The 21,164-nt window shown below is 38.2% G+C and overlaps 3 protein-coding genes across 4 annotated transcripts; 2 read left to right on the top strand and 1 right to left on the bottom strand.

Annotated features, from left to right (window-relative positions):
* Nucleotides 1-1,097: 1,097 nt before the first annotated feature.
* On the bottom strand, nucleotides 1,098-5,722 carry LOC102237141 (insulin receptor substrate 1-like). Its single transcript, XM_023329859.1, has 6 exons — nucleotides 5,582-5,722; nucleotides 4,408-4,873; nucleotides 4,002-4,251; nucleotides 3,262-3,511; nucleotides 2,650-3,190; nucleotides 1,098-1,718 (listed from the first exon to the last, which is right to left on the bottom strand). The coding sequence occupies exons 2-6, from the start codon at nucleotides 4,854-4,856 to the stop codon at nucleotides 1,388-1,390; spliced, it is 1,821 nt and encodes a 606-aa protein (XP_023185627.1). The 5' UTR covers nucleotides 4,857-4,873; nucleotides 5,582-5,722; the 3' UTR covers nucleotides 1,098-1,387.
* Nucleotides 5,723-6,787: 1,065 nt separating this feature from the next.
* On the top strand, nucleotides 6,788-12,109 carry LOC102221417 (docosahexaenoic acid omega-hydroxylase CYP4F3-like). Its single transcript, XM_023329208.1, has 13 exons — nucleotides 6,788-7,103; nucleotides 7,181-7,325; nucleotides 7,420-7,473; nucleotides 8,349-8,476; nucleotides 8,856-8,977; nucleotides 9,059-9,205; nucleotides 9,445-9,574; nucleotides 9,653-9,719; nucleotides 10,069-10,198; nucleotides 10,584-10,717; nucleotides 10,879-10,943; nucleotides 11,013-11,095; nucleotides 11,176-12,109. Exons 1-13 carry the CDS (start codon nucleotides 6,900-6,902, stop codon nucleotides 11,393-11,395), a joined length of 1,629 nt encoding a protein of 542 aa, XP_023184976.1. The 5' UTR covers nucleotides 6,788-6,899; the 3' UTR covers nucleotides 11,396-12,109.
* A 2,800-nt stretch (nucleotides 12,110-14,909) lies between these two features.
* On the top strand, nucleotides 14,910-21,158 carry LOC111607614. Of its 2 annotated transcripts, none has more exons than XM_023329561.1 (11): nucleotides 14,910-15,206; nucleotides 16,595-16,750; nucleotides 16,839-16,964; nucleotides 17,049-17,212; nucleotides 17,344-17,437; nucleotides 18,068-18,163; nucleotides 18,284-18,304; nucleotides 18,476-18,496; nucleotides 18,612-18,638; nucleotides 18,723-18,785; nucleotides 19,092-21,158. In XM_023329561.1, exons 1-11 carry the CDS (start codon nucleotides 15,125-15,127, stop codon nucleotides 19,115-19,117), a joined length of 876 nt encoding a protein of 291 aa, XP_023185329.1. In that variant the 5' UTR covers nucleotides 14,910-15,124; the 3' UTR covers nucleotides 19,118-21,158. The 2 variants fall into 2 exon arrangements, with proteins under 2 accessions (XP_023185329.1, XP_023185330.1); XM_023329562.1 differs by having other exon boundaries at nucleotides 14,911-15,206; nucleotides 18,071-18,163.
* The last annotated feature ends 6 nt before the right edge of the window (nucleotides 21,159-21,164 follow it).

The following is a 21,164-nucleotide window of genomic DNA, read 5'->3' as shown; positions in this document are numbered from 1 at the left end:
CCTATCAACATCTCAGGCTTCAAATTAAATACCATATTAAGAAATATCTAAGACCACACACTGCATCAATAGCTTGAACAACTGAGTGATTGGTTGATTTATTCAGAGGTACAGTGACATTAAACTTGTTTGGAAAAACATATTTTTAGTAGTAGTCTCTCTATGCTGTACTTTTACTTAACTAGTAATATTTTTTAAAGTATTTCTACTTGAGTGAAGTTTCTGGATTTTTCACCCAGAGCAACTTTCCTGAATGAAGAAAAACATGAATGTGATACAGACCAACACTTAGACTGAGACTCTCTATGCACAAACATAATTATTGTAATGTTATTTATTGTTTAACCTTGTTGTGCTAATTGGCACTACAAGTACTCTATACTGTTCTAATATACAGTATATTTGCATGACCAATTATATTAGTTACACTGGGTTATTTTTTCTTGAAAAAACTCTATGCCTGAATGTTATTTTTAATCATGCATTTTGTTTTCATTTATGCCTATAAAGAAAGTTTTACATAACTTTACAGTTTCTGTATGATGACATGTTTAAATATTAAGTCAGATGATCCAATCAGTTTCTTAGTACTTGAGTGACCACTTTATGTTTTACGTGAGTAAAAATATGTTGAAGTTTTGGGGAACTCTGCCCACCTCTGATCATATTCATTGTGTGGTAAACATTTAAAACAGAACTGGTTAAATGTCACAAAGCGTGCCAACACAGCTAAAAAAAACACTAATGTCTTGCAGCTTTTCTGAGAAGGAACCAAGAAACGCCTTAAAAAGAACCAGAGGTGTGAACTCAGTGTATACTCAGCATGATGCAGCTAAATTCATAAACAGTTCTCTTTTGAGAACCCAACAACTATGACCTTTTATAAAAGGTTTTAGTTTTTATACCTTTTATAAAAGGTTTTTTGATGCATTTATTTTGCATCAAAAAATTATAGAAATTCTACTGATCTTTTCCTTAGTTTATGTCTTTAACGTCACACTATTAATGACAAAAACAATTAAGAATCAAATTTTGAAAAAAAGTAATCCCAAGACATTTAGAACAGTCAAAAAGGCAACTTTATTTTTTTTCTCCTTAATAGCACTGAAACAATTCAAGTATGCAACGATCTCTAAACCCCAATCATCTTTGAGCATGTGATTCTCAAAACATTTGTGCACCATTCAAGTGTTAAAGTGCAGAAACACCAGATGCACATCCTTTTTTTAAACCATTACAGCCACATCCTCACTTTCCTCTTGTAGGTGGTGATAACGGACCCCCTTTCAGTGGACCAACACTTTACAGAGCATCTAACCCCAACATTTACTATAATTTAACTACTAAACACTTGTAGTTATAGATAGAAACATAATTACTTCAACACTCAAGATCTCTCCCCAGTTTGAAAGCAAGAAAGAAGACATGTTGGCAGCCAGTTTCTTCTGACCCGCTCCTGTTCAGGTTGAGGGCGACTGAACTGGCCTGTATCAACGTTTGGACTGGACTGTGGAGCCTTTTTCATTTGTGATCCACTCAACAGAAATGGAGGAATCAGCAAAGACCGATCAAAGTCCTGATCCTGCCGTGGCTGGACAGAAAAGCTGGTTTCTATTGGCGACGGGACGTTTTCTGGAGACCCCGGGCAGCATGGCTGACTGACCTCACTGCTCTGAAGGCGTGAAGGATGCAGAGGAGAGAAGCTGTCATAGGTGGAGCTGTGAGGACAGAGAAGATAGAGTTAAAACCTTAAATTAAAAATGATCACAAACATGATTAAGTCATTTAAACATGTAAGGTTTGTATTTGTCAAATTGTTCCTTCTTGTGAGTAATGGCAAGGAACAGTCATGTAAAAAAAATGGACACCTGCTTGGTTTAAAAGTAAAAATGGAAAAAATCATGTAGGGGGGAATCCCATCAGGTCACTAAAGAAAGTTTGTCCTGTTTGAAAAGCAGACATTTAGTTTGGTGCTGACTGTGGAAGTGAGTTAAGGCCATGGAGAGATAAAAGAATCTGCATGAGGCCTTCAGAGAACAACTGGAGCAGCTTTTCAGTCTGATGAAGTTTAAAAAGGTCTCAAATTATATTTAAAATCCATCATTCCAAAGAAAACTGTCACCAGGTGACTTTGTTCTTGTAGTAATGATTTTTCCCCACATTACTACAACTTCTTACACATTATGATGACAACTTTCTCAAATTATGACTTTTTCCTCATCTATGACTTTGTCTTACAACTTGTATTATAATTTTTGTCTGGTATTATTACATTTTCCGCCATTATTACTTTTTTCCCCTCTACAATTACCACGACTTTCTCTTATTTAAACTTTTCCTGGTATCTTTCTAACTTTTTTCACATACAAGGACTTACCTCTTGTATTATTATGATTTGCTACTCATGTTAAAATTATCCTGGTAATATTTTGACTTTTTTCTAATTACAACTTTTTCTCGCAATATTGACTTTATTCTCGTAATACATCGTTATTGTGATACGTTATTCTCACAATATCATGACTTTTCTCTTGTAAATAAGTGTTTTTTTCTTAGCCTGTCCCTAATAATTCCTCATAGATTACACTGATATGTGACCATTTCAAAATAAAAAAACTTATATTTACTGAGGCTTCCTAATTAATTTACCTGCTGAATGACGTCTGAAGAGAAGAGAACGATGAAGAGGAGCAGTATTCTGGCCGGTTGAGTTTTTGTGGACTCTCCATGACAACATAATCATCCTGAGGTAACTCAGACAAGCTGTGTCTGACAATCGGGGACATCATCATGTATTCAAGCCCTTCTTCCTTCTCAGCCAACTCCCAGCTCTGCATTGTGCAGCTTTTGGTTTCCGGCGCAGGGCTCTGCTGGCATCTAGCAGGGCTCAGGTGCGACGTGAAGCTCAGAGAGGATTCAGACTGTGTGTCTTCTAGTTTTTGAGCTCTTCTGTGACGCTGTGCAGGACTAGTTTGGGTCTCCGAGTTTCTGGGATGAAGAACCCGAGGTGTAAGAGTTCTCACATTAGCCGACTTGTCTCTCTGTTTGCGTCGGCAGCGCTTTGAGGCCAGAAGGGCTGGCTGTTGATTGGGACTGGATGTCAGAGATCTGGTGAAGTCTGGAAGAGCTCGTAGGGATCTCACGGTCTCCCGAACCGACTCGTGGATGTGTTGGGCCAGAACTGGGTTTCCTGAAAAACCAATCAGGAAAATCAAAAATGTTTCATTTAAAGCAGAACTTTTTAATGTGGCGCCCACATACCTTCTTCTCTAGCCTCCATCCAGATTTCTCCAGGACCATGAGGCGCCGACCTGCCCAGCTCCAAAAAGAAAAAGCCATCCAGGTGTCCAAAGCGGCGGACACTCAGCAAAGGTATCGTAACTGATGGCAAGTCATTACTGGACCCCAGCCGGACCAGAACGAGTGTTGATGCAGAGAGGCAGAGACGGTTCTCCCCTGTGAACGGTTTGGAGGAGCCCAGGCCTCTGGGCTTCACCATGACGTGCCAAACCTTAGACGAAGACGACAGCAGCAAGAGCCAAATGACGCAGCGATAGACGAAGAGTACGAGTAGAAGAAGAGACTCTCTTCAGTGAATAGCTATAGAACCGTGTCACAAATGTGAGTTTGGATTCACAAAATGAGGCGTAGAGTCCATGATTTGGATCTCTCTGAAATTAATTTTAAAAAATTGATTGATTATAGCTTGATGGATGGATGGGCAGACAGATAGGCTCATGGATTTTTGGGAAAATAAACATATTGATCATAGCGATAGATGATATATAGACAGATGGCTTTAGAGGTGGATGGATTGATGGATTGATGGAACAAACAGATGCATAGATGCAACTTTTGAACAATGAAAATTGGAAAGTCTGTTTTCAGTCTTAGTCTAATTTTCCAAACCTGGAATCTGGATAATTAAACCCAGACTTTTCCAAACTCTGCAGCATCCCTGCTTTCACCTGGACAGTTCAAGGTAAAACATCCCATCCTACCTCTTTGAAGAACGCTGCAGGCGGTAGGGTGCAATACCCATCATCGTCTTCATCAAACCCTTCTTCATGCTCCTCATCTCTTTGCTCTTCCTCCATCAGCCTCTTTATGGCCAGGTACCAATCCTCCTGTTGCTGCTGCTCCTCCATCACAAGCACCAGAGTCTGATCCTTGTCATACAGCGCCACCGTGTGGCCTTTTTGGGAACTGCCATTCCGACTCACACCAAGACAGCGATGAAGGAAAATGACCCTGAGAGAGAAGATTTTGATCAGTTTCAGTCAAATCCAACAGAAATATGACCACAATAAGTTCAAATACAGAATGTTAAGCCTGTACCAACAATGGTTTTTTACACTGTGATAGCGCTATCCTGTTAGCAAAATGGTTGCAGTTATTCCCACCAACCCTTGCTTGCTGGTTCCAAACAGAGCGGCCTTCCCAGCAGACTTCTCCATTGCAGCGAACTTCTCTTGGTTCTTGTACCACTCCAGTCTGCTCAGACCAGTGTGACTTCCCGTTCGCAGGACGAAATATCTCCTGTGGCTCCGCTCCAGCTTCCCCAGATAACCTTCTTTCACCACGTCACCCTGCAGCCCCGAGGCGGCCATTAAAGCACCGGTCAGGGGGCCCAGCGGTATTGGGGTCTCTCTGGTGTAGAACAGCTCCTCAAAGCAGCGGGACGAAGGCGATTCGTTTGAGTCCTCGTCTTCATCCTGCTCTGCGTGACGATTCTTCAGGTGAAACTGCAAAGGAGATTCACCTGCCCGAGTGAGGCTGCAGTGCTGTGACGACTGAGGGGTGCATGGAGGCTCTACAAATCCTCTTTTGACAGAACTGTCATGCCCCTCCGCCATTTTCCTATGTTTAAAGTCTGCAACATAAAGACAGAGAAATTAAAACCTTAAATACTAAAAGGAGGGTTATTTTTGCAACACAATGAAGTCTTAAATTTGATGCTTTGCTATAATTTATATATTTGAAAGAAAATTGTGACAAAAGCCACTCATCTTTTTGGCACTGTAAAATTGTACAAAAATAATAATAAATAAATACATTATCTGATCTCTTGAAACTTTGACCTAAAATATTCATATGAAAATTAACCATATTTTGATTATTTATGTTTATACGGTACCACATCTATATGGCAAGAAATAATTTTTTAGTTATTGCCAATATCAGATACTGAAATGAGTCAGTGATTGTCTGTCTTTATGTAGTCGAATGGCATATATAAACTTATATATATATATATATATATATATATATATAGTATATATTCAACTTGGTATAAATTAGTTCTTAAATTACATAAAACAGCACATAAAAATACAAATGACTGGAACGTTCAACTTAATGAGTATGAAAAGTCAGGGTAATAAATTAAAATGAATATTATAAGTTGCAAAACATACAAGTTGCTGAAATAAATACAATGTTTAAATAATATTTAATTTATTTATTTTGTTGGTTTTGTTAGTATTTGTGCGCCATGTAGCCACTTAGCTAAAAACATTAAACAGCTTGGTAGCGTTTTTTTCACGTCACAGCAATATTTTTTATCTCGGTATAAACTTACCTGAAAGTGAAAGACGTCAACATTACGTTCCGTCAACAAACTCTGAACCCAGTCGCCCGTTTTTCACGTTTTTGGGTTTCTTTTCTCTCAGAAAGACCATAAAATCCGAGCAGAAATGATTTGATAGTTTTCGGTTCAGATTCTGCGTCTCACAGGTGCAACAGGCGGCAATCAGTGCGGCCTTCAGGAGCGCCTCGTAAAAATAACACTTCGGCTGAGAAACGGATAATTCAGACATTCAAACTATTAAAAATTAACTTATTTAAAGCTCTATGACCGTAGCTTTAAAGTTTTAAACCTCCTAGTTTACTATTTAAAGGCAGGAGACAAGCCTGACGTAGCTTCCGGATTTTAAGTGAAGTACTTGTATTTGCTGCCTTCTCCAGCTGTTGGGAGATGTTTGTGGACCAGCTGAGGTCAGTATAGATTTGGGCTCCAACAACACAAAGACTTGAGGAAGTTCTAAAATGTAGAACACGGTTCAACACAGCAATGTACGCCTAAAAAAGGATCAGACAACCAACAGTGCTTTTTCTGCCTCTTTATTTATTTTTAGAAAACTATCATTCAAAAAGTAGCTTGTAAATTGAGTTGAATGTGGTTATGAGTTTTAGCCTGGAACTGAAGAAGTAGTTTTATATTTTCAAGAACTACAACCACATTCAGATCTTCAGCAACCTCAAGCTGATTTTCTTGCCCTGTATTCAGCCTAATTCATCTTTTTTTTTTTATCGACGCCAAACAGCTTCTGTGTTCCTACTGATGAAAAGCATCCCCACAGCATAATGGTGTCACCACCATGTGGCCCCATTCTGTGATACTTTCCAACCACATAAAGCATTTTGAATATAGGTCAAATTAGTAGAGTTAGTCATCTGACTAAAGTACTTTCCATCATTTTTGCTGTGTCTCCTTCCTGAACTGTAGGTTTCTTTACAGTGTGACCTTAAAACAGATTCCCCCAAATCTCCTAGATTGTTATTTAAAAGAAGAAAATGATAAAAGTGTAATTTTTCCTCCTTTTCCCAGTTTTGCACCTCTTATTGTTGGCCCATCGACTAACGTCTGTTTTTGCAATTAAGTTCACATCAACATGAAATCTCATGCAGTGAACATGATGAAAGTGACCGCATTTAACAGACAAAAGGAAGTGGGGCCATAACAATGTCAGCAACTGTTATGAAATACGCACAACGTTGTGCGGAAGAAGTTCAGTTCCTGCTTGTTTCCAAATCAACAGGCTGTCAGCTGCCTCCGTCGGACCAGAACATCTGAGCACCGGGTGTTGTTTTTGTTTTTTCTGCTCCTGTGTCCCACCATGGCTGTCCTTCACAGGCTCCTGTCGCAGCTTTTCAGCTGGTCTGGGATCAGTTTCCTCCTGCAGCTGATGGGGACCGCGCTGCTGGCTGTGGTCGGAGTTTGGACGGCGAGGCTGCTGGTTCGTCACGCCTGGTACACTCACAGGTTGTCCTGCTTCAACAAGCCGCGGACGCATTCATGGCTGATTGGTCACCTCGGTCAGGTAAGGTTCAAAATCCGGCTTTCAGACATACAGCATTACTTTAAAAAAAAAATTAAATAAACATATTAATATCTCAGATGCAGAGTACAGAGGAAGGTCTCCAACAGGTGGATGAATTGGTGCAGACCTACAAACACTCCTGCTCCTGGTTCTTCGGGCCTTTCTACCACCTGGTCAGAGTCTTTCATCCTGACTATGTGAAGCCCCTGCTGATGGCGCCTGGTACGAACAAAAACCACGCAAAACACAGGAGATCATTTCTCAATATGCAAAACTCACGCTGGTATTTTCACTCCATATACCGTCCATCTTGAAGCCAACGTCACGATGAAGGATGAGTTTGTCTACGGGCATCTGCGGCCGTGGCTGGGTGAGTCAGACATGTTGTATTAACACGCGAAGAAAACTGAGTACACTGTAAAACCTAATTAGATCTCCTTACTGAAGAAATACGTTTTACATCACAACTGTTTAGTTTTTATTAAATTAACTGTTTAAGATTCACTTGTGTAATTTTAATGAGCGTAACTTAAATTAACTTAATAAATCTAAGTATGATGTACTTAAACATCACCCAAAGCTTTTTTTTTTGTATGTTGTCACCTTTCTAAAACAATGTACTAAGTCATGTTTTTGCCAAAGGTGTTTTTTTTCTTTCTTTTTTTTCATTTTTGGCAAAAAAAAAAAAAAAAAGTTATTATTTTAGGAAGGTGATGATATGTAAATAAACCCCAAAGCTTTCTGAAGCCACCTTTTTAACTTGAAACTACTTATGTAAAAACAAAAAAAAAACTTATTTGATTGAAATGGTCTACTGTAACTTCAACAGATATGCGGAGCATTCATATTTGCTCACGTTTTTTTCTTTTTTTTACAGTAAATCAAACACGAGCGTTTGCGAGACTGCGCCCTCATGTGGAATAGTGTGGTCATGACAATGAACATACAACATACACTCACTGTGCAGTTTAATATATTCAAATGTAAATGACAAGGGGAAAAAGCCAATAGAAGCTGTACTGCTCTAAGAGTGGCTCATTCTTAATGAACTGACTGCATAGATGAAGTTTTGGAGTTTACCTGTTTGCCGTAATTTAATTGACTAAAATCAATTAAATTCACTCATCTTTTTCAGTTAAATTCAATGTTTCGATTTACAGTGTATAAATGTGAATATGGTGTTTTCTTTCCCAAATCTATTTATTACAGCATAAAATTGAGCTTAACCTGGTTTCTTTTTTACAGGTCGCAGTTTGTTGATAAGCAACGGAGAGGAGTGGTCTCGCAAGAGGCGACTGCTGACTCCGGCTTTTCATTTCGACATCCTTAAAAACTACATTCTGACGTTTAACTCTTCGACTAACACCATGCACGTAAGGCACACACTCAGAAACATGTATGTGCTGTTTGGAAAACTTCACTGTTTCGATCCTCGTCACTGTTGGCGACTGTTCAGTGTAGAAAATAGAAATCAGTCCCAGAAACCATCATCAAAGCTGCGTAATTATCCATTTGCAAGCAAGAGTTATGGACTCTGGGTGAGAGATTAATGCAATGGGAGAGTTTAAGAAAAAACGTTTAGACAAAACTTTATATTAGGGGTGAAACGACTGATCAAATTTATCGGATTAATCGTCAAATAATTTAGTAATCAATTAATCATTACCTGGAGTATACAGGTTAAAAAAGGCATTTGTTGAAAATATAATGCACTCAGAGCAGCTTTTCCATGTCTTCTCATTTACTGTCCAGAATAAATGGCACCGCCTGCTGGCAGGAGGAACAACCAACATAGAGATGTTTGGCCATGTAACTCTCATGACCCTGGACAGCTTATTAAAATGCGCCTTCAGCTACCAGAGCAACTGTCAGGAGTGAGGACTTTACTATTTCACCCAAAATGTCTTGTCTCTGTTCTGGATTTCTGCTTTGAAGAAGCACATGTTTGTTTTTAGGTCCACCAGTGAATATGTGTCCGCCATCGTGGAGCTCAGTGACCTGGTGATAGATCGCCGCCTTCGCATTTTGCACCACTGGGACTGGATCTACTGGAAAACGGAGCAAGGAAAAAGATTCAAGCGAGCATTAAGTGTGGTACACAGGTAGAATGTCATTCATGCAGCCGAGTTTAACATCTAGTAGGTAGGAGGAAATTCTGAAAATTAAACCAGATGACAGCTTAAATGTACTTTTCTATCTGATTATAAAAGCTGGAGATATTATTTATACAATTCCGTCACAGTGTATTTCCACAAAGCTTTACAAATAAACTTATTTATATATTTTCTATATAAATATTGTAATATATAGTGTATTTTGTAACCGCATGCTTACCTTGCAGGTTCACCAGGGATGTTGTGCAGAAGCGCCGTGCTCTCATTGACCAGCAGAGGGAGACGGAGACACTAACCAGCATGACCACAGCGCAACAGAGAAAGAAAGATTTCGTGGACCTCATTCTGCTGTCAAAAGTGAACACAGAACGGACTATAAAATGAAATATGATAAATTAAACTCCAAAAAAATGAAAATAATTTCTATTAACACAGGATGAAGACGGACAAGGACTCACAGATGAGGAAATTCAGGCGGAAGCCAACACTTTCATGTTTGCAGGTGAGACGGTGTTTTTTCTAAACACCTCCCTCTGGAGCCACAAATGTGAACTGCAACTATACAGCTCGAAACAGACTAAACTGATCAATTTAAAGTATCTTATCCATAGAGATGATAAACATTCTACCACTTGTGTCTCTACGTTTACCTCTGATCTTATTTTAAAAGTATTTTGGATCAAATTATACTTAAATGCTGAGAAACAGAGAATGCTGAAAACAGAAGCAGAAAAAAAAACAAATACCTTACAGCCAGTTGGAGCATAAGTCTGCATGATATTAGGAAAACATGCAATGAAGATATGACTTGTGATAAATAAAAACAGAAATCAGTCTCACTTTTCTCACAGGACATGATACGACTGCGAGCGCAATTTGCTGGATGTTGTACAATTTAGCTCGCCATCCCCACTATCAGGAGAAATGCAGGCAGGAAGTGATGGAGCTGATGCAGGGACGAGATGGACATGAAATACAGTGGTTAGAAGATGCGCGCGCACACACACACACACACACACTCCGCTGTGGAAAAGTAAAGATTTTTTTTAACGATTTGTCCGATAACTGACCCAAGAGTCACATTCCTGCAGGACAACAATGTGATGACACAAAAACATATTTGTGCAGTAGAATGGCCTAGTCAAAGTTCAGACTTGAAAATTGACTTGCCTTATAGCCAACCTGACTGTGTCTGAGTTATTTTAGTCACTAGATGTGCAAATCCAAAGATTTGCAGGTGTAGTAAACAAAAAAACCCTGAAATTCATGGGTGTAAAGTAACGAAATGTGAAAAATTTCAAAAGGTAAAAAATACTTTTCCAAGGCTGTAATTGTTTGTTACACTGACACACTTTTTAATTCAAAGGGAGGACCTGTCCAACCTTCCTTTCACTACCATGTGCATCAAGGAGAGCCTCAGGCTGCACTCGCCTGTCCAGGCTGTAACCAGGAAGTACACCCAGGATGTGGCGTTGCCAGGAGACCTCACCGTACCACAGGGTGAGAAGCTTGGCCTTCTGGGAGTTTTTACGATAGATACAGGATTTTACTTTACTTTTACTTACTTTATTTTACTTTAGGCGGTATCAGAAGCATCCTCCTTGTTATACATTTATTTTGTGCCAGTCCTAACTGGGAAGTGAAATCTGTTTTTCCCTAAGGTGTAATCTGTTTGGTCAGTCTTTACGGGACACACCACAACCCCGAAGTCTGGACAAACCCACATGTAAGAAAATTTAAATAAATATCCCTTCAAAATAGTTTTAAATTTGACACATTTTAATGTGCTTTAAAGGAGTTCGATCCTCTTCGCTTTGAGCCGACCAGCGCACAGAGTCGCTCCTCTCATGACTTCATCCCGTTCTCCTCCGGTCCCAGGTTCAGTTTTCTCCTGAAGGAAACAAGAATTTAAGTATCGGAATGTATCAGTGGTGAATTTAATCCGTCTCTGCTCACAGGAACTGCATCGGACAGAAATTTGCCATGGCTGAGCTTCGAGTTGTCGTAGCGCTGACCCTGCTGAGGTTTCGTTTGACCCCGGGCGTTGACCCTGAAGCAGGGAGCGGCTCTGGGAAGGTGCGGCGTCTCCCCCAACTCGTCCTGCGCGCCGAGGGAGGCCTGTGGCTGCAGCTGGAAGCTCTGAATGAATCAAGCTTAGGGGAGCCGGAAAATAAATGATTTTTATTACAATGATGTGTCAGAACGTAAAACGCAAAAACACGGTGTAAGATTCCATATTGCATTCTAACCCAGGCTCTGCTTCAACCTGTTTTAAGATGTTTCATTCTGTTTTTGTTTTTCAAATTGCTAATAAATATTAATGACATTGTAAATGCAAGATTGAAAACACAATTTAATTTATTTAACAAATACAGAAATGGCTTTTTCATAGATGTAATCATTTAGGTAATAAAAAATGAGTGATATTTCTAGCTGTTGGTATTTTTATAAGTAATAATATAAAAAAGTAAATTCTTGTTAACTAAATACTTTATTTTATATTTGCTGTGCTTCATCAAGAACCAAAAGCAGCATAACCCAATAAATTAATAATCAGTTAATTGATTGTTATTAGTTTGATTACTGAGGTACATTTGAAACAAATACATGAAATAAACATAAATATAAAACTTTGTATTTTAATTTTATTGGATAAACAACCAAATAATTTAATTTAGCAATAAATTTTTATCCAAACTCCTTAGATGTTGAAGTCAGTATTTTTTTTTAGCACGATTTATATAATTGCGTCATGTTTGTTGCTCCATAATAAGGATCAAAGGTAGTCATTGTAACAGTGATTTCTTTACTTATTTTATTATTTTGTATTTGTGACGATGTATTGAGAACCAAAAGTGTCAACATGCAATAAAATGACTGGTTTGATTTGGATTGTTACATTATTGTACATTTTATCATGTAAATAAAACAGCAGAAAATGCAATCAATTAATAAAAAGTAATTATTATTTAAAGTGTATATATTTTACTAAATATGCAATTAGCTAATATAAATTACAAATGCTTAATGAAACGAATTACTTACACAGGAAGTTACATATAATGACACAAATTTATTAAGCTATTTTATATCAACTGTGCAAGTATTATACATGTTGATAAATTAGCTCCACATTTAGTACAATTTTGTGAATTACTAAAATAATTTGTGGCCTTTTTTAACATATTTAAGCGCAACACTTGTTTATTTAAAGTTTTTTAGCCGTACTAAGTTTTTGCAAACCTGCTCCATTATATTTTAGTCAGAACTTGCTGCAGCACCATATCAAATCACTGACCCATAGATGGCTTTTCGAGGAACATGATCTGGCTAGAAGCTAATAAGACTAATAGTGACCCTCACATTATTGCTGGCTATTTCATTGATGCTGTGATGGAGCATAATGGATTTCCACAAAAGATACGAATGGATCATGTCACAGAGAACACTTATGTGACAGCGATGCAAAGATTTCTGCACAACACCAGAATGAAAATGGTTTTGAATCTGTTATTCTCGGTCCGAGTACAAGAAATCAAAGGACAGAGCGATGGTGGTGCACTTTAAGAAGTTTTGGATGGACCATTTCGACCAGCTTAAAGCCGATGGCTATTTTGTTGACAGCTTTCTGGACGAATCACTGATCCAGTTTTGCTTCCTACAAACAATACAGGTACTATAAATTTACTTCTTGCTTTCAGCACACAAATTTGAAATAAGTTACAAATAATACAAAAGCATGAATTTGTTTTCTAACAACTATTTTCTTATTTTTTTTCTCGTCTTTTTTTTTTATCAAACAGGTGGAGCTGGATCAAGTTGTCCATACATGGATTGACCATCGTATACGATCTACAAATAATCCTGGGGCTCCTCCTGGTCGTCCCACATTAATGCATGGTGTTCCCAACCTGTATGGGGTTCCAAACGTTTTACAGTCTGCTAATCTAACAAAGCTGGAAATATGTATAGAAGAATGTCGTTTCAAGGACTTTCCCTGTGATGTCGATGTATTTCACTTATGCACTGAACTCATGACTGAGCACAGACTGGTAATGACAGATAATGTGTATGAAATTACTAATCTTTATGTAAGACTCCGTCAAATGATCAGTGACGGGCTGAGGGAATAGTTTCTCTAAGTCACCCAGGTCCACAAAACATCTAACAAGTCAGATATTATGTCTATATGTCCTGTGTAAACACTGATTGTAAAACTAAAATGCATGACTGAGTTACAATTTGTTTCCATGGTTTACCTAAAAAGACTAAACATTTTAGTTTCCTTCAATGTTGTGGTCAAGGTCAATTTCTTCTTATTATTATTAATTTCTATGTGTTTAATCTTATTTATTAATGGAAAATACTAGCCTCCTGTTCAAAACAGTACTAAATAGCACCAACATTTGCAGGCTCTGTTTTCTTAGCCTTACATGTTCAGGGAAACTGTTGATATATGGACAGGAGTGTTACATGAACAAGCAATGTTTTAATCATGTTATTACTAACAGATAACCAATATGCTATTGTTTGCAGTTGGTATTAAGAGTACAAATGTTGTCCTTACTCTTGACACATATATGTTTTTCAGTATTATGGCCAATCAATTTATTTACAGTGCAACTGCAAATCATAAACAGACTCTAGACTTTATTCAGAATGTATTTATTTTGTATTCTGTCAACAAAGAACAATCCATTACTTTGACATCCCCAAAAATAAATCACAAGTGCTTAAAAAAAACTTGCCTTGTTGTAAAGTGCATTTAATAAGTTCCATTATACTCCATCACAGCATCAATGAAATAGCCAGTAATAATGTGAGGGTCACTAGTGAAGCTTCTAGCCAGATCATTTTCCTCGAAAAGCCATCTATGCATCCATTAATACATATTCCATAAGGCTTTAATTTGTCGTACTCGTACCCATCGATGTGCCAGACATAGTTTGGTCCCCGACTGACATATAAGCTTCGTCTCAAGCGATTTTGTGCACGCAGGTCAACCCCGTTGGGATCCAATAGGCGCATCAAAAGACGTACTGTTTCCCTGTCTGTGACTATGCCAGCCATCCAACATTTCTGGTGCATCCTCCTGTAGCCGTGCTGTCTTCCAGATCCATGTAGTTGTTGCTCAATAAAAGAGGCAACGTCTGCAACATCTGTCTTATTTTTTCTACACCAAAGGCTCTTCTTCTGCAGTCTTCTCTCCAGCGTCCAGAGACTTAATTTAACATTATGGGTTTCTTCCAAAACTCGCAAGATTTCAAGATTAGTAAAACCACTTCTGAAGTATTGCTCAATGATATTATCAATATCCATTTCTTTCTATCAAGTTGAACATATCTCAAACTATAGGGCCAACTCAAGTTATCTCATTATAATGAGATAGTAACTGAAAATAATGCGATAGTAACTGAAAATAATGAGATAGTATCTCATTATAATGAGATTTTTTTTTTTTTTTTAGAGTGGCGGAAACGGGCTTCCATAGTACCAAACTCTGAACACTAGGGGGCGGAAACTTTCCGCTTCAGACTTTGAATAAACTTTAAATTCAACAAACCTGGCTCAACTTTAGTAAAACATGCTAGAGGCGATACTACGAACGCCAACTAGCACTATATGAAACAATAAGGGTCAGTTTGACAAATATATATTTAAATATGTCTCGGAGGCGGAGTCTTAGAGCCTGAGTCATGTCCCACTTATACTTTCACTTTCCGGATTGCGTTTCGAAACTGCCATTCACAGTTTTCATAGCGCCTCTGCCTGAAACCGTGCTTTACGTTGTTTAATTCAGGGTTTTAAAATGCTTTTAATCTTAGTTTAACGTTGCTGGACGTGTTACTTTCGGTCACAGACGGAAGCAGCCCATTATCTCGTTCATAACCCACTCAGACCAACGCCATGATCGCTTCGTCTCCAATCAGAACTCTTTCGGGCCTCTGGTGGCTCCTTGTTGTTCTGGCGGCGGCCTCTGTGTCCTCAGGTGAGTCCAGATCCTCCACCCGAATCAGCTGTAACCTAATAAACGTTATTCTGTATCTTTTTATTGAGTGCGAGAGTAGTTTAAAACTGCGTGGCCCCACCCAGCTATTGCTGCTCGAAGACAAACGCTCGCAGGGTTATCCATGTGTTTTTTTCATGATATGAACCAATTGTGTCTGTTTTAAAAGGGAATATTACAGCTACAGCGCAATAAAAGTCGTAAAACACATGAAGACCATGTAAAAATGTGATGCAGTACAGGACAGGTAATAGAATTTGAGTGGAAAATGGAATTTCTGCGGTGGAAAGGGGCCAGTGTCCTGTAGAAAGGCTTTTAAGGTGATTTCCAAAAGGGGTGTGGCTAATGAAAAGCACCATGCCACATGAGAAATAAGATCAGAAAAGCATGATGCTGAAGATGATACAAAATAAAGTATAATTTCCTCAAACCGAAGGTAGCAGGGGAAACCTTTCACATAATAGAAAGGGACATGAGGCCTGGATTACTAAAACTTCTGGTAGTGAGTTCTGATCCAGTAGGGAGAGTCTGATAAATCTTCATCTTTAGAGAAAACTCACTATCAGGTTTTAAACACAAACAATCCTGACGAGGTGAATACAAGTAGGGGCAGGTAAGGAAAATGTGTTTACACCCCAACGAAGCGTTCCTCTTAATGTAAGTCCTACATATTATGTAAGTAAACAAGAAAATGAATCAGTTGTTTTTGGGGTTAGTGGGTGAGTTAGTGTGAAACCCACTAACCACACTAAAGGACGTGGATGCTTGTTTTATCTGGCTGTGGTGGTGTGAAACACAGTAACACACCACCCTCCCACACCTGTTGCTGAGTAGGACCAGTTAGATGTCTAAAAGAAGGCAACAGAAATATTTTCTTTGCTTATAAATTAAGACAAATGAAGGTGTTTGGAGTAACACCAAAAGTAATAGTTTGGCAATAAATCGTATACTGTTAGAAAGCCTGTGTTTTTTTGTTTATTGTATTTCAGGTTCAAGCAGCAGAGTAGGGAAAGTAGATGCCTTCTATTCTGAGTCAGCAGCTGTAGATCTTCAAATTTCATTGGTCCTTGAGATTCGCACAACAAACCAGTGTCACCATAGAAGGTGGGAACAATATTCCCAACGCCCAAATAAGCTGAAGGTGGAGAAAACTTGCCTACACCGCTGTCTGTAAAGCTCAGATAGCTTAGAAAAATCTATCTATGCTAATCCTACAACATTTTGTAAGTAAAACGGTTTCACATAAATTAAGAGACCATTTTGGGTTAAATTAGTCTGAGGAAGAACTGAATGTTTTTTCTTGCTTTAAGATGAAATTACTGACATAAATTCACACTGCTGCTGCTGTTTTTATTTTTTACCTCCTACAGATGAAACAATCTATGCAAAGGAGGGAGGCGAGGTAACGCTCAAACCAAAACAGGGGTCTGTGACTGATGCAACCAAAACCATCACCTGGAAAGCTGGGAAAGATCTGGTTGTCGATTTGGAATCAGACGATATCGTATACTACGGTAGATTTCAAGGTAAGTGACTCAGTGGCGTTCTTTTTGTTGTAGCTTTTGTTTTATTTGTGAGGTGAAAGATAATATTCTCAACTATTTTTGTTTGTAGGTCGGAGCAACTTGAACAAACGGACTGGAGAATTGACTCTCAGAAGCCTGACTTATGATCTCACAGACGTGTACACGATAGAGATAGGCAACAATGCAATTGACCACATTAAACTCGATGTACTTGGTAATCGACCCCCTTTTTACTGTGGACTAGTTTTAGATTGAAAGACACAGAACCTGATTGGATTTCATCTTTATCCAACTCCAGCTGCAGTTCCTGTACCTACCATTGCTCCATCCTGCCCTGAAGGTGCAGACACATGTACCCTGACCTGTGAGGGAAACGCGGCCAGAGCAGAACTAGTAGAATACAGATGGATGACTGATGACACTGAAGTGCCGGGTTCCACAAACAAAACATTCACTGTAAAGGTATTAACTGTCTCATACGTCATATATAGGAGGCTGAAAGATCAGCTAAAATCTTCGGTGAATAATGTTTTTACAGTTTAACAAATCCTGTTTTTCACACTTTGATGATAACTGTAGCTTTTTTCTTGCAGGACGACAGTTCAGGTGTCGGAGAGTTCAGCTGTAAAATGAAGAATCCAGTCAGTGAGAACAGAAGCAAACCCTTCGCCAACCCATTCAAGCCTCGTGAGTTGACCCCATAAAGAACTGACCTATGCAGCTCTATTCACTGTTTTCCTATCATTAGTTAATCCATTAAGTGCTATATGTAGTCATTGGTGTGGGAAGACACCAGCCTGTACTTCCAATTGTATGTTTTGGCTGAAACACCTTTTGTTCTTGCCAAGCCATTGGATACGGCCTAACTGGGCAGTAGCCCAGGGCAGCATTATAAAGGGGAACCACATGGTCCTCTCTGTCCCAATTGACAAATTCAAATAAGTTACATTTTCACAAACTTGGGCCGTTTCTTTGGAAGCAGAAATGTAACTGTTGAAAGCATTAGTGCTGTAGCACAGTCAGCTCCTACAGGAGATCAGAAAAGTTTCACTTTGAAACGTTCAGAAACCCTCCCAAAGGAAATAATTTATTTAAATGTGCAAGTGTACACCAGTAAGGCATAACATTATGACCACTAACAGGTGAAGTTAATAAGAACAAGTATCATCGTGGTGACATCTGCTAGAGGGTGTGAACTGATCGGGTCTTTGAGTGAGTTTTGCAAGGGACACATGCATGAGAATGGTTTTATCGTACCGCAAATTTAATCTGCTTAATGTCCCTTTTCTATATTTCATATGTGTCGTTTTAACTCAGCAGAAAGCGGTCCAAGGATTTTCACAGGAGTCACAGTGTTGGTCATATTGCTGTTTCTTGTGATACTGGTGGCCATTGGCCACAGAATGAAAACAGGTAATGAGAGTTCATTTATTTATATATTTATGTACTGTAAATACGTACAATTTCATTGTATGCCTGGTTTTTGTTTCAAAGTGTAAAATAATATCTTGCTGGTGATTTTCTTCTTTTCAGGAGAATGGTTCTTCAATAAATGTAAGATTCCTTTAAAACCATTTTAATTACAAATTTTATTTGCTAGTTTTTACAAACAAATTTTGACTTAAATGCAATTATATATCTGTTTGCACTCCATACAAATTAAGATGCATAGTTGATGTACCATAAATATCTAAAGATGAACTTGTTTTTGATTTCTCTCTGCAGCCTCCAATCCTTGGGAAGGAGGTAAATAGACGACAAAAGCAAATTTCAACCTTTTTTAGATTCAAAATCTCTGTTAACTTAAGAAATACGTTTATGTTCAAACATACAATTTTTTTTTCTTTAATCTGTTTTTCAGATTTCTGGAGGAATACCAGGGCGCAGCGTAAGTCGAAACCTGAACTTCCTTTTGTTTTCCCAGTCTATGAAATGTCAAACGTTTCATTTAAATCGTTTGTTTTTGTTGTAGAACCTCAAGCAGCTGCTTCAGAATCCAATGGCAACACAACTCCACTAAAGGGCAAATTAGATGGTAAGATAGTTTTTAAAAAGTTGATGTTTTTGTCAGTCAGCTCAAAAGTTAAATAATTTTTTATTGGTTCATTCATTTACAATTGAAATTGAAGGACAATTTTTTTTATATAGTCTAGCCCTTCTCTCAATTCAGTTCAGTTTCACAGTAAGTTTGCTCTGCCAGTCTGTCTACATTTCTACAAAAATGTCATACGAGCTTCTTTTTCTGAATTGACTTATTGAAATGAACACGTATCCAACAAGTAGCATCTATTTATCTTTTAAAGCACATGACCACTCAACGGTTCGTTTCCTCTTGTTGCAGAGGAAACTGCACTGACGGAAAAGTAAAACGTCTTGAGACTTTCACCATCGGCAAAATCTTCTCGGAAACAAACATTTTGAAGAATGGATTTTTCTAGAAGTGTTTTTTTTTCCTCCTCAGAATGGTTTTGACATTTTCCCCTGGCATTGAAAGCAACAACTGACTGGAGAGTACACACCAAGTTATTCTGCTCCGCTGTTACACTGGATGTTTTTTAATAGGAAACTTTTTTTTTCTGTTATTGTTATTGCAGCATCTGAAACATGAACTTCAGTGATATTTTCAAGGGAAAGTAATCTGACTAGAGTGAGTTTAGATAAGACAAAAGGAAAAGAGGTGGGCTGCTGACCCTTTGGAGGTTTGGTTCAGGAGTTTCCAAAGTGTCAAATAACTCCTAAGACAATTCCTGGAAAACAGGTACAGTGAGCTTTCCTGTCAAAGAAAGCTCACTATATATAAAGTCATTAATTTAAAAGACTTTATATAAACAACACCCACTGGTACTTTGACCTAATCAGACCTGCGTGTGCTCCTGGTTTGATGCGAGACGGGATTCGTGCACTTTTATCTGTGTCAGAGCAACCGAGCCAAGAGAAGAAACAAAGGAAGGGCATTGTGTGAGCTGAGCCGCCTGTTCAACCTACAGTCAAAGCTTTGTGCAGAACTGCTGACGGTTCGGCATCAACCAACATGTTTGGTTTGGGACTTAGCTTTTGGTGATGAAATTTGCTCCTCCTTAGAGATTTATGATTTTATTTAATAAGAAAAAAAGCAATCAAAGCCAACCTGGCTTTATGTGATGAGAGCAATCCAAGCATCAACATCCTATTTTTTTAAGGTCAAGTCAAAGTATTGTGTTCCGTAATCTTTGTGTGTTTTCCTAAAAGTCTAAGGAATGATTAGGATGTTTTTGCCAAATGTGAAACAGGCCTCTAGAGTATTTTTAACGAATCGTGAACTCTGACGTAGAGTTTCAAATATTTGCGGACAAAAAGACGTCTGAAGCTGCGTCTCCATTACGAATGTGCGCAAAACTTTGTTGATATTCCACTAAGGTGGTGTTTCCTTTACATAAGAAACCCAATTAAAATCACACGTGAATAAGTTTGTTCACATGATAAGTCATTACATTAAAAAACTTTTTTCCCCAAGTCGTTAAAAAAAAACCACATCATCCTCCAACTACTTCCTGTCTTCTTTGTGGTTCGAGGCAGTGGTAACATCTGGTTGTTGATCATGTGACTTGTGCAATGCCCAAAAAGTGTTTCCATTGCAGTTTTGCAAAATAAACCAATTTCAATATGGCCAAAAAACTACTTTATCCTAGCACCAAAACCTTTGATCCAAAAATGAGGTTTTCTTTTTCGAAATTGGTGTGTTGCCATTAAGCAAATTGATTTTCAAAATGTCAAATTGCGCAGTTACATAGTCAACAGAAACCCAGCTAATGACTTGGATTACCTTTGAACACGATGTGTTGCTTCATGTTGTCAAGCAGGTTCTTCTTCGGTGCATTAAGGTTCCATTTTCACGCAGGGTCAGGTTGGCTTGGTGAACTTTTAATCGTAAAAAATGAAATCATTATGAAACACTACAATAACAACAGAACTGCATCGTGGGATACGTCTTTCAGTTACTTTTAACCTTTTGAAATTTAAAAAAAAAAAAAACAACTAAATGTGTTTGAATACTTGTCGTTACAGTGTTTGTGTAAATGTGTAGATTATGCATGTTTTTCTTCGACTTATTTTTTTTTCCAGTATAGCCTTTTTTCACTGACATTCGTCTACTTGAAGAGGAAGTTGAGGTATTTCAGAGACTTGTACTGAGATCAAACCCAATGCTGGCAGTTCTCCATTTTTTAAACATCTTAAGCATGTAGAGATTAGTTTATTTATTACAAAGAAAACACATGCAGTCACTGTTCTACATGAGCTAAATTACATTAAATAAATGCAACAACAACACAGTTTTTATTTTGTTTTGCATTATTTTTCATTGTTTAACCGCTAGAGGGCAGCAAATGTTCTATTTTATGCAGTAAACAAAATAAAATGTATTAAAATATCTGTG

Source organism: Xiphophorus maculatus, chromosome 24 (genome assembly GCF_002775205.1).
Source record: "Xiphophorus maculatus strain JP 163 A chromosome 24, X_maculatus-5.0-male, whole genome shotgun sequence".
Lineage (NCBI taxonomy): Eukaryota > Metazoa > Chordata > Actinopteri > Cyprinodontiformes > Poeciliidae > Xiphophorus > Xiphophorus maculatus.
The sequence above is the reverse complement of the archived record's forward strand: the minus strand, read 5'-3'. Positions and strand labels throughout refer to the sequence as shown.